This window comes from Fulmarus glacialis, unplaced genomic scaffold (assembly GCF_000690835.1).
Source record: "Fulmarus glacialis isolate BGI_N327 unplaced genomic scaffold, ASM69083v1 scaffold15855, whole genome shotgun sequence".
NCBI lineage: Eukaryota > Metazoa > Chordata > Aves > Procellariiformes > Procellariidae > Fulmarus > Fulmarus glacialis.
The window spans coordinates 1,531-13,878 of NW_009211307.1; the positions used below are offsets into that span (position 1 = coordinate 1,531).

At 42.8% G+C, this 12,348-nt stretch overlaps 3 protein-coding genes across 3 annotated transcripts; 1 reads left to right on the forward strand and 2 right to left on the reverse strand.

Moving 5' to 3' along the window:
- Nucleotides 1–1,218: 1,218 nt before the first annotated feature.
- LOC104076590 (protein FAM26E-like) lies at nucleotides 1,219–1,890 on the reverse strand (the record flags this gene model as incomplete). The annotated part of the gene is made up of 1 exon (XM_009577508.1): nucleotides 1,219–1,890. A coding segment is annotated over exon 1 (540 nt), but the record flags the coding sequence as incomplete, so codon positions are not given.
- Nucleotides 1,891–1,897: 7 nt separating this feature from the next.
- Nucleotides 1,898–3,873, forward strand: LOC104076591 (trafficking protein particle complex subunit 3-like protein). The gene is made up of 3 exons (XM_009577509.1): nucleotides 1,898–1,902; nucleotides 2,478–2,694; nucleotides 3,754–3,873. Exons 1-3 carry the CDS (start codon nucleotides 1,898–1,900, stop codon nucleotides 3,871–3,873), a joined length of 342 nt encoding a protein of 113 aa, XP_009575804.1.
- A 4,152-nt stretch (nucleotides 3,874–8,025) lies between these two features.
- LOC104076588 (protein FAM26F-like) lies at nucleotides 8,026–10,535 on the reverse strand. Its single transcript, XM_009577506.1, has 2 exons — nucleotides 9,996–10,535; nucleotides 8,026–8,442 (listed from the first exon to the last, which is right to left on the reverse strand). Exons 1-2 carry the CDS (start codon nucleotides 10,533–10,535, stop codon nucleotides 8,026–8,028), a joined length of 957 nt encoding a protein of 318 aa, XP_009575801.1.
- Between the last annotated feature and the right edge of the window lie 1,813 nt (nucleotides 10,536–12,348).

The following is a 12,348-nucleotide window of genomic DNA, read 5'->3' on the forward strand; positions in this document are numbered from 1 at the left end:
ACACTTGCACTGTTAAAAAATAACCACCTGTATATAAAAATCTGTATTTAGCTGAGGGAGTATAGAAAGGTTCCTCAGGGAAATATGTGAAACAGAGAAGCTTGACAAACAATTATTCTTAGGGGCTGGTATGGAAGAATAGCTTCGCTTTCTTTTATTTTTCCAGTCACTTTGTACTGATTGATGATTTCTATGGGTATTTGAGAAACTGCCCTTTTTAGCAGCTTTTCACCTTCTTGCAGCTTGGAGAATGAACCCATGTATTCTCATGCTATAAACTGACTCTTTCACTATTTCCTATACACAAAATTCAAGTCTTAAGCACTATTTGTTATTTCCTTCTAAAATTGCTTTGTCTGCAGTGCAGGCCTTGTCTGCATTCCAGCCCTATTTGCATGAGGACTTGGAAATAAAGCCGGCTCTTGGGGAGGAAATGGTTCCAGATGGATACAATTGTCTGACAAATACTTGCTGGCTCCACAGAGTGTTTTTCCTTCCTGAAAAAAAATCATCTTTCCATCATTTTCTGTGGTCTTTTTTTCTTTTTTTTTTTCTTTTGTTTTGATTTTTTGTCTCTGAATTTATTTACGTTACAGGCAGTGAGCAGAACTGTATCACACTAATACAGTAAAATGTAATACGATCACAGCTTTGCATGTTCTGCTTGGTTTATTTTAGTGTTTCTTCCTTCCTCCAAGCAGGACAAAAACATGCTCTCATCTGGCATCATGAACATGAGGAACACAAACAGAAACAAATTATATAAGCAGTGATAAATCTGCCACAAATCTTATTTTCCAGTATTTTTCTACTGTTAGTGACCTAAGATTTCATTACAGTTATCATGATGGTATAAAATAGGAGAGTGTGGTATGGATTTTTTAATAGGACAGACCCCTTTAATGGGGTGACATCTGTTAATTCAGCCTCCTCAACAATCCAGTAGCTTTTTCTCTTCAGAGCAATCTTCATTCAGGAAGGAAGCTTTCAGTTACCTGGTCTTACTGATCCTGCCATCAGTGGGGCCCCCCAGGGAGTATGGCACAGCTCAAACTGAACTAAAAGATGGATTGATTGTGTTTTGCAAGGCTGCATCATGTCAAAACTTTGTTTATGTGAAACCAATGATTTTATCTTAGCATCTGACATCAGGATCTTCCACAGATAAATCACAGCGGCAGTACAAAGTGCATAATGCTCTTTATTTATTTTTCTTACCTGGGACTGTGCTTGAAGAGTTCGCTTCAGTTCGTCACTCTCTGAAAAGGGCATGGAGCTTTTGTCACAGGCTACCTTGTGTAGCTCTTCAAAGCACTTTGCAGATTTGCTGTGGCAAATTGCATGTAAGTAGGCAGGATTTTTCAAGCCACTCATGGCACATTCGTAAAAAGTCCCGTTGAGCAAAGCCACAGAAAGCCACATTACTGGGGCTACCAGAGCATTTAAAGTGATTTGTCCAAAGACGTAAAAGAAATGGCAGATATTCCCTCTGGGGAATATTTTTCTGGGATTCACCCAGCAGCCTGTAAAGAGTTTCCAGGTCTTGCTGTTCAAGAAATATCCAATAACTAGCAAAACAAAAGCTGGGGAGAAGAGAAATACCAAACCGTACCTGAAGTTTTCATTGCTGCAGGGGCATCTGAAAGCAACAAGAGAAAACACACGTTCACCTCCCATTGTCAGCAGTGCCATAAAACTGTAACCTAAAGCGGTTTTCCGGTTCATAAAGAATTTCAGGATTGTTTGGAAACCATCCATGTTTGATACTCACTAAGGAGGTAAAAATCAAGACACTTTTATCTTCGGTCGTAGCAGTCTGTAGTGGTGTAGCAGGGGAGAGCTCTCCGGAGGAAGAACAGCCTGCCGCTAGCCTGCCTGCGTACGCGCTGTCTAGATAATGCCGTGATGTCACTGTCTGGAGAAACACACTCACAGGGGACCCCTCCGCTAGCAGAGCGGATGTTGCACTTTTACAGTAACATTCATCAGTAGTAGAAGGAAAGCAAGCAATGCTCTATATAATCAAATAAGTTTGGAGGCTTGGCAGTCTTATTCTTGGTGGGTTGTTGTTTTTTTGTGACTGCAGATGGAGATCAGAGTACAAACACACACTCACCAATTGCAGTTCTTGAGCTGTGATTATCAAAGTTGCTGGCAATGTATGAAGGACCTAATATAGATGCTAATGGTCCCAGGGGAGTGTGGCATGACTGAAAGCAGACGAGTGGTAACAGTAAAACCGCTTTGTATGGGGTTGTAAATGTAGGAACATCAAAGACAGAATAAGCAGCCTTCTGCTGTACTTCCCTGGAGTATCACATAGCTCCCGATTTGCATCTCTGGCTCAAGCTGATCTCAGAAGAGACAAATCTAGTTTGATTTCCAGCCTGTCTGCCCCTTCCCCCTATTTTCCTGGGGTAAAGCTGATCTACGGCATGCTGCATCCTAAAGTTTCACCTCTGGTTTGCACACAACAGATTCAAGCAGCAGACTTTCATCCTTTTGCAGGTTGCTTTCAAGATGTACCTGGGGGTCACCCCTAGTGTGAGCTGCAGTAGTGCCGCAGGAAATGAATTCTCCTTAATCCTGGACAAAAATCCGCTAGTGGACTTTGTGGAGGAGCTGCCAGCAGAACGAGCATCACTTTGCTACTGTAACGTCCTCTGCGGGGTGATTCGAGGTGCCTTGGAAATGGTAAGGAAGTGCCCATCTGTGTTCTCCATTCTTTGTTAGTATGTAGAGGCACAGGAAAGCAAAACCACTTGCTCAGATAAATGAAGGAAATTTAGTAGTGTTTAATATCGCTCTCAGATTAAATGTCTATATCTAAATAAAAGAGGACAAGGCTGATCCTGGATCCAGAGGTAGAGAAGCACGCAGGTTGGCTCACCTCCATACTGTCCCTGCTTGGCTTTTCAGTGACTGACTCAGGTGCAAAAGCCAGGTGGGACCAGGGAGCCAGCTAACATGTAACGTGGGGAGCCAGGGGGGCATGCTGGACGACTCCGCTGTTCCTTGAGCCTATCGCATTTTCCTGCCTGTAACCAGTAATAGCTATCCCTGATTCTTTCCAAATACATGAAGATAAATAACATTCTCAGGTTACCGCAGTGCCCGCTGAAAGAGAAAACAAAGTGTGGATGAGTATAATGTTAAAACCAAAGCATCAGAAGTGTATCAGATGGCATTCCAAATTTTGTTCTTAAATTTAAGACTTTTACAAAAGAATAAACAAAGGGCATCATTTGGAAGTCACTGAGTTCTACAGCTTCTGTGGCGTTTTCTGGGAGATAACTTCTGGGCTGCTTTATGTTTCTGTCAATGTCTAATTTGTCATATATCTTATGTTTCAAGAAAACAAAAGCTGTACAAGTATTATGTATGTACATCAGTCTCAGAATTATAGTATATGATATAAGACTAATTAACAAAAGTATTGTATCATCAGTATTAGTATGTGACCAGGAAATTTTGTGGTCACAAAATCAACAAGTACACAATTTAGGTTCTTGGAAGAAAGCAAAGCACTGGAATGAAGGGTAATGTATTATACAAACTCCAGTATATATAAACTTCCTTTTTATTAACTTAGTTAGGAAAGATATTTTAAAGCAATCTAGAAATGTGTTTCTTATGAAACCTGAGAAAGGGGGTCCCCTTGTGGTAAGAGAGAGAGAAAAAGCCCGTTACACTGGAGGAGGGGGAAAAACTGGGCATTCCTTTGCTTAACTGATCAGACCTGATTCTTTTTAGGTTCACTTAGCAGCAGAAGTTACCTTCCTCCAGGACAGGCTGAAGGGCGATGCTGTGACAGAAATAGGAATTACGTTTTTAAGGAAGGCTGAAGACAGAAAACACAAAAGAAATAAGTGAAAGAAATACTGGGAGAAACTCTTGCTGAGGGATATTTTGCGCCTTTTTTTTCTGAAGAAGGCATGCAGGGTAAAAATGGCTTCGCTGAGCCAGCCCCACCAGTCATGTATTTGAAAGGCGAAGAGAGCTGGGCAACAAACAGGAGGGGCAGAGCAATGTTAATTGTCATGACACAGATATCAGTATAAAAGATCAAAATGGCCTGTCCTTCCTTCTCACATAACCATGCTCTTGAGCTCATTGACAGTTTTATCTCAGCATTTAGTGCACGCCAGATGCAAAATACTCATTCTGAAACCAATTGTTTTTAGCTAAACATGACCACCTTTTCCCATTTTGTTTGTTGGTAATGTTTCAAAGCATGGTTGCTAAGAGGTGCTTTATTTCTCTGGTTGTTTGTGGTTAGGAATAATTAATTCATCCGCTGTGACTGCTGAGTGCAGTGCCTCGCTGTCAGCTGCCTGTTTTGATGCATTTGCCATTCATTGTCCTCCACACCGGACATCCTGCTCCCTTTGAAACCAGAGAGGGATGCGGCTTCACTGATGGCAGAGGCTGGTTGGGTTCCTTATGGCTCTTTGAGGCCCCACATGCAGTTTTGCTGGCATGCCTCTTCAGCCCCGTGCATGCATCAGGCTGCAGCACTCTGATGACCGCAGCAATGCTTGTGTTGCTTCAAGCTATGGGCCTTTTCATGTCAGCCTTCTCTTCAAGAGCACTGATCTTATGACCAAACTGAACAAAGCATGGCATATTTAATGTGTAGTCACTGTGGATCTGTACTCACCTAAAGAAACTTGAATAAAAATTCAGAGATTTGGTTTGCTGGTCATTGTGTCTGTTCTTACCCGACCTTCATCACCGGCTGTTCAACATCTTCCCCTTGGCAGTGGAATTGTTACCACAACATGTCTGGGAAGTAGAGAAATAGCAGCCTTGCAGAGACCTGAGTTAAGGAAAGGTTTAATGTTGTCCGGTGTAATGCAAGATATCTGGGCAAGGGTTGGATAAAAACCAAAGTCCTAGCACAGTACAAAGCCTGCCCACCTTCTTCTCACCAAAGTGCTTATTTTAAACCGAAATGCAAACCCTCAATTCAGTTCAGTGAAGTCCAGATTTAACTCTGATTTTATCGCTGCGAGTTGTACCCTCGTCTCCTATTTTTCTCTCAGTCTGTTTACCTCTTAATCCTGCTAAGAGAGGGGCACCTCTTACCTTAGGGACAGCGGGGTTCACTCCCACCAGATCTGTGCAATCCTCACAATAATCTTTCTCCCTTTGTTTGTCTTAATAGTGTTGTACGGTGGCATAGCGTAATGAAGCTTTAAGAGAACAACTTTGTACAGAACAAAAACTAAGTTATTCATTACCCAGCCTTGGGCTCAGTCCAACATGCTGTTACCTGCAATAACGAGTTACCATGCAATAACGAGTGACAACGTGTAACAACGTGTTACAACCAGTAACAAGTTTCCCTACTGGTTTTTTTAATCATCAGGGCTGAAAGGTCTTGTGGGATTTGCCTGATTTCACTGCCTGTGCAGGAGCCCTCGGTGGGGTTTTGGCTGGTTTGCCCAGCTGGCTGAGATGGACATGTGGCTGACCACAAAAAGGTTCTTTACGAGGCAATGGCCATTTTTCCTTTTTCCAGCAACATCCTACCAACCAAATATTCTCCTCTTTTTGTTATTATCTTGAAAGTGAAGAACATATACTGTCCTTGTTTTGTAAGATATGGTTCTCTTACTTCTGTTGCAGCGTGGTGACAGATGCTTTTTAGCTGGTGGAGATCTCGACAGAAAAAGTTACCGTAGGTGTGTGCATGCACATACACCCGTGTGCAAGTCTGCGTACAGAAGATATGTGTGTTACATAAAGGTGAGGAAAAATCAAAATTCAAACATGACTGCATACAAAACCAATATATAAATATCTGCTTCTATCCTTATACATAGATAGAAATTTTTTCCTTCCCCCAAAAGTCACTTTATCTGTGAAAAATAGACTGCTGTCATTGCCAGAAAACTTGAAGATATGTATTGCAGTCCCATTTGAAGCCTTTGCTCATTGATTTTAATTAGAAGTGCCGGCTCTGTGTCTTCCCTGGAAAGCCAAGGCACTGTTACTTAACGAGACCCTGGCAGTTGTGACTGTGAGTGGGAAGTGGCAAAAGCCCACCCAGATGCAGCTGAGAGCATTAACACGAATTCTGAGGGTGTTTTCACTGCAGCTTCTCATCAGGAAATGAAGTAAGGCATGCCTTGTTCCTGGAGGCTTTCAGTCTATCCTGAAGTATTTTACTATATCTCTAAAGTAAAGCCTGGCCCCACTGCATCAAGGAGCGTTTTGGCACTGATCTCAGTAGGGCCAGGACACTGTTTCCTTCCCATTTACGACATCCCAGATTAGATTTATCTTTCTCTTGATCTCAATGAACAAATGAACTCTTCAATATGAGAGGTAAAATGGAATATTTTTAATGGAACCATGCTTTCTGGAGGCACAGGTAACAAATTGGACACTTTTTACTCTATTATCATCAAGTTTCTTGGAAGGAGAAGAGCACCAAGCAAGTCAGTGACTCCATGACAAAATGAAGGCTTTTAAAAATTCTTTTCTACATACAGAATTAAATCTTGTTTTCCCTTTATATGTTATATTTTCAGTTTATAATAAGAATGAAGCTTCCAAGCTAGATATATTTAGCTAGATAAAATAGGCTCTTCCCTTCCTTCTTCCTTGGAAAATGACTGTAACAAACAACTTCATGGGATTCCTCTCTGTCTGTCTGAATAGTTTCCAAGTTAGAGTTTACTGTCTAGAAAGAGAAGATTTCTGGGAGGAGTGAAAGGACAGCCCGGACCAAACAATCTGACTCATCTCTCTAAAATGCTCTCTAAAAAAAACTTTTCAGAGAAAAACTGAACTTTATCATTCTTCACTCAAAACTGGTATCTTTGTTTCTTATAATTAGATGTTCTTTGATAAGAATGTTATTATTTGCTAACATGGATTGCGGATTTATAATGTCCTTAAGTATGTAACTGTGCTATAAATGTTTGTTAATATAAGCTTCACCTATACTGCCATGTTATGCATAAGCCTAACCCCTGAAGACATGCTAATTTGCACTTGGACTCCATTCTGGATCAAGTTAAATAGGGTATTTGGCAGGGACATCCAGGTGTAGCTTAGGTACTGATGCCAGGGCCAAAATGCTATATGTAACATTATATTTAAAAAAACAAAACCCATAATAATTATGTAGTTTTCAGAAAAAAAAAAGGAAAAAAAAAAAAATGGAATATAAACAGGAAGTTTAATGTTGGTGTGTTTTCCCTGCAGCATTCAAATGCCTATTTTTTTCCATTAAAGAGCTTTACAATTACAGGAAATGAGCACTAGAGCTAATTAAGAAGGCCTGCTGCAAAAGGTGATCAAGATCAGGCAGGAGTAAAGAAAATTCACCACCATGGAAGTTTTTAGTTTCACTGTTATTACCTAAAGCTGCTGAGCACGTAGGGGTAAAATGGCTGGGATCTTTTTGCTCAGCTATTCAAACTGATAAGCAGCTGAAGTCATTCCGATGGACTCCTTTGTTATGCACAGGTAGCTCCAAAATGCTAATCGCTTCCCAGATTTTAAAAGATACGGTCCTTGCCTTGAGAAACTAATTGACTGAAAGTAAATATTTTAGTCTAGACCTTGCTCTAGGCTCCACTGAACAAGATGTATCGTCAAATGAGAGCTAATAAACTGAGCTGAATTTCTGATCAAAACTTCCATTCCTTTTTGTGTCTTTGATACTGCCAGGTACGAAGGTTTGGTATTGTCACTCCAGCTGCCAAATGCCCTTAAGGTGTTTGGTAATAATTTGATATAGTACGTGCTGACATCTTTGTGGATGCTTATTATTTTACACGTGACCCTTCTTAATGAACAACAACATATGAAAACTCCCATTGTGACAGATGTATTTATTTAAATGTATTTAAGGAAAAGTAATAAAGTGTATTTAAAAACAAATCTGCTGAGGGTTACAACTATCAGCTTTTACATACAATTCACATAGATTTCAATAAGAGCACAGAATAAGACTCTTCTTATATCAGTAGGGTTAAAAGACTGCCAGCGTTGCAAGGATTTGTTTCATTAAAACCCTGATTCGCTTGCGCTTGTTTCATCCACAAATCCTAAAACAGGGGGAATCTGATCTCCTTCCCCGAATCTGACGCTCTGGCCTCTGTTTGTGTTAACGTACTTGTGTATCATGCTGTAATACTGCTCTTGCGAACTGAGGGTATACAAGAACGAAATCTTCCACCAGTCTTCATTGCTGGGAGTCTGAAACGGTGCTGGGTCCGTGGCTTCAAAAAAGCAATTCGTATTGATTTCTGCCAGCCTGGCTGCATGCTCTTTAGCCTTGATCTCAAAGAGCTCCCGTTCCTTTTTTGAGTAAATTTTCCAGAACTTGAGCTGAAGATAGCTAACCGGGGAGTAACAGTGGATGACACATTTTGAAATCAGTGCTATAATCACGATGCTGGCTATCAGGAGCCATCCCATCAGCTTGGAAAAGAGAAAGATGGGTTAATGGTGGTTTTGCATGGTCATATGTAGGAGTATACAACTTAACATTGAAGCAGACAGGAAAACTGTAAGCGAAGACACCCTGGCGTGCCTGTAACTGCTCACTGCGGAGAGGATCCCATGCACACAATTCAGCCAGCCTTACAGATCTGCTGCACCCCCTGAGCTGATCTCGCTGGACTGAGGATGAATACCAAAAAAAGAGAAGGTGGAGTGAAGTTCTTTCCTCAGTTATATCCAGCTTTCTTAACTTTAAAGGCAAGATACTGACCAGCAGTTTTGGCAGTTGTGGTCAGATTTACGGTATGGAGGGTGCAGAATCACCCTGTCCACCTCTGGTGCTGCGAATTAGACCTCCTGCTGACTGTGGTTTATCTGCTCTTGGAAAGTACCTGCTCTCCCTGATGTCTGAGCCTGCAAAAAACAGCCAGTTGCCACAGCACACAGGAGAAGTTGTGTCCTGTACGTTTTGTAGGCAGGACACTGATTTGACTGTCGAATATGGGAATTCATTCTTGGTTTATACATGATTTTAACATCCCTAGATAAGTCTCAGAGGCCCCACCTAAAGCAGGTGTCCTAGTAGATGCTGGTCCCTCCAGTACCCAGTGGTACTTAGCTGGAAGCTGCAGGCAGAGATCTCACAGCTTCCCCTTCCACTTCAGGCTGATTCTTTTTCAAGTGAAAAACATTGAGTACTGAAGAAAAATGAGTTTGTGTTCTTTTTGGTTCTTAATTTTGTTGAAAGTAGATCAGATATTAAAAATAATGGTCAGTAATAAAAATGCTTTCACGCTTTTTCTGGTTTTGTTTGACTAGTTTGTTTCTTTTAGATTTCGTTGCAATATCAGTAACAGTCGGTTTGTTGGAGTGCTGCCAAAATTTGGGGTTTCATTTCACTCCAAACAAAAAAATCCACCCACAAGTGCTGTTTTTTTGATCGTGCTGTTTGCTTTCAGCACAAGAACACTTTAACCCGACAGATACATATTTTAACTATTCTTCTAGAATACATGTGTGAAATTATTAATACGTTCAAGCTTTGAGATTCATAGTCAAACAAGCTGTCCTTATTTGTTTCACTTGCCAGTTCTCCACTGCAAGGAGCCATCAGCTTCCTCTCTATTCGTGACCCCAGCTTCCCCTCAGCTAATGCGTACTTAGAAAAGTTGGAGATATTTAGAGGGGTAAAAGCGGAAAAAGAGAACTCACACCATGCCTAAGTTAAATGAGAAGAAAACTTGCTGGGGAAAGTCCTGGTCTCTAGGCTGGTTCCCTGCCCAGCTTTGAAAGAGGTTTTGTAAATAGCAGTGCCAAACAACTGCCATGCAAACACGCAAAACCAGAAAATAGCACAAATATACACTTATTACCTTCTGTTAGTGTTTTTTTGCTAATGAATTTTTGCTAATCGTGCGCTTTTGGTAATCATATAGCGTGAGAGAGAAGGACTGTCCCCAGCAGGCATCACCGCTCATTGAGCAGCCAGCGTTGGGGCTCGTAGAGTAAAGAGAAGAGCGGCGAGGCTTTACCTGGGACTGTGCCTGAAGGCTGAGGAATTCACCCGTGATGTTCTGCGACAACTTCTCGTCGCAAGGTATTTTGACCAGCTGCTTGTGGCACTCTTGTCCTTTGTCTTTACACATGAAGTTCTTTATCAGGCTGTGTCCGCTGGCCGCACACTCGTAAAACCTGGCTGTGAGCAGGGCCGCCGCGATCCAGGTGAGAGGGGCCACCAAGGCTCTGGCTGTCACCAGCACCAGGACGCAGTGGTAGCGGGCGAGGGTTCTGCAGGGGCTGCAGCTGCAGCTGCCGCACTTCTCCGCAGGGCAGCTGCCTGTCAGCAGGCGCCATGTCCTGGTGTTCACCATGTAGCCAAGCAGAAAGAGGATGACGGCAGGCGCTATGAGGAAGACGGAGCCGTAGAGCACGTTCCCAGAATTGCAGGGACACTTGAACACCACAGAGGAGAAGATGTGTTCGCTGACAGCCGTCAGCAGGGACACAATGCTGTAACCCAGGACAGTCTGGTGGCGGATGCAGAAATCCAGCACGCCGCGTAACTTATCCATTTTTGGCCTCCTCTTACTTTGAGGAGAGCGAAATCTCAGTCAGAAAAGGAAAAGAGAAAGACGAGTGTCCTGAAAGTCACACAGCTTAGAGAAGCTCGCAGAGCTTTCACTTTCTGTTGGTGGTGGTGATGCAGTGAGACAGAGAAGCAGCTCTCCTTAGAAGAAACAGAAGAGCACGGGCTCACTGCACAGTACCAAGGTTGAGTGGAGACTGGAGTGGAAACTCACCCCAGTAATCAACATCAAAACAACAATGATCTAGCTTTGTTTCTATAAAAATAGTTTGCATTTGTCCACACATGTATTGTAACTAGCAATGGCTTAAACTTCGTCATCTTTTCAGTGAAGCTTTTCAGTGAGGCAACAGATTCGAAGTGTGAATAAAATGTGAGAAAGCCACCCCGAACTGGGTAGAGTTTTTTATCCTGCCTTATTATTAGCAATACAATATGGCTTGTTCTCTTATGGAAGAAAATTCAGCTATAATCATGTTAATTTTTCAAGCTAATCAATTAATCTTTTTAAAGGAGTCAGAGCAAATTAGCCAGTGCACACATAGCAATGACCCAGCAAGTGGTTTCCACTGAAGCTCCGGGTACCAGAGTACCATTTACCAGGAACAAGACTTCGGACTCCCTCCTCCTAACAGGTAGTGGCAGCTTTGTAGCCCAGGATAAAAAACACCCCTAAACCAGCAGAAACTAAGCAGATGGCATGAAGTGGAAAAATGATGGAAAAGGCTTGCATAGTGAAGAAAAATATCTGGAAGGGATTCCTGGGCTTGGAAGACTGAGCTGCCTATGAAAAAATTTGCTCCCAGAGTCTGCAGGTTTCATTCACGCCCTGAGGGAGCTCCACCAGGCTCCTAGCTGAGGTTTGTCTTGTCTAAATCTAGGTGAGGTGACCCAGCACTCAGAATTAAGGAAGTTGATGCTTTGTTGCTTGTTCGTAGCCATATAGCTGAAGCTCTCTGAGGCGATGTAGGCAGTGCGGTACTTTGCTGTTGTCATGTGCTTGGTGATACCCAGATGTGCAGCCAGCCAGGGAGCTGGTGGTCACTGGTCATCTTCTCTGCCGCAGCCACTTATCCGGGATTTGAGAATCAAAATCGCCTGCCCCTTGCATGAACCAGGAGCTCTCTGGCCTCCCATCAGCGATATGAATTCATCCTGATCAGATTTCGAATGCTGTAATTTATACTGCACTGATTCTTCCTGGGCATTATCATGGCACAGAGGTTAACCACAAAGCCAGAGCCTCACCCCAGGCTCAGGCAAACATTGCCTCCAGCTGGGCCAGCCTGATTTTGGTACTGCCGACTTCAGCCAAGACAGCAAGGCGTGATGCTGCTGTATCACTCCATGCCGTACCTGGGGCTGCAGGAACCAAGTACGGTGGAAACACAATGGCTTGTCAAAACTCTCTGAGAACCTAAATTACTTTCAATGAACTTTGAGGGTCATTTAAACCTTCCAAAGGGTCCTTGCAGCTCTTTGGGCAGCTGAGAAGATGGCACGGAGGCACAAGAGCAGGCAGCGCTGGTGCGGGTGGCCGCCGGGCTCACACCAGACCTGCCGTGCTCAGCACCGAGCTGCTGCTGCAGAGGAAAACATGCCACTAACCGAAATGCTTGCCTTGGTCTGGAGGAGACTTTGCTTTGTTATTATGCAGCAGGATAATATAAAGACATAAAACCAAAAAGGACGTAAATCCAGCAAGAGTGAATCAAACTGAAGGTTGAGTTAGTCTGGTCACCTCCTGGTTACAGCGGATAGCTGAGGAGGAACACAGGGACAGGGGAAGCAAGAGCAGG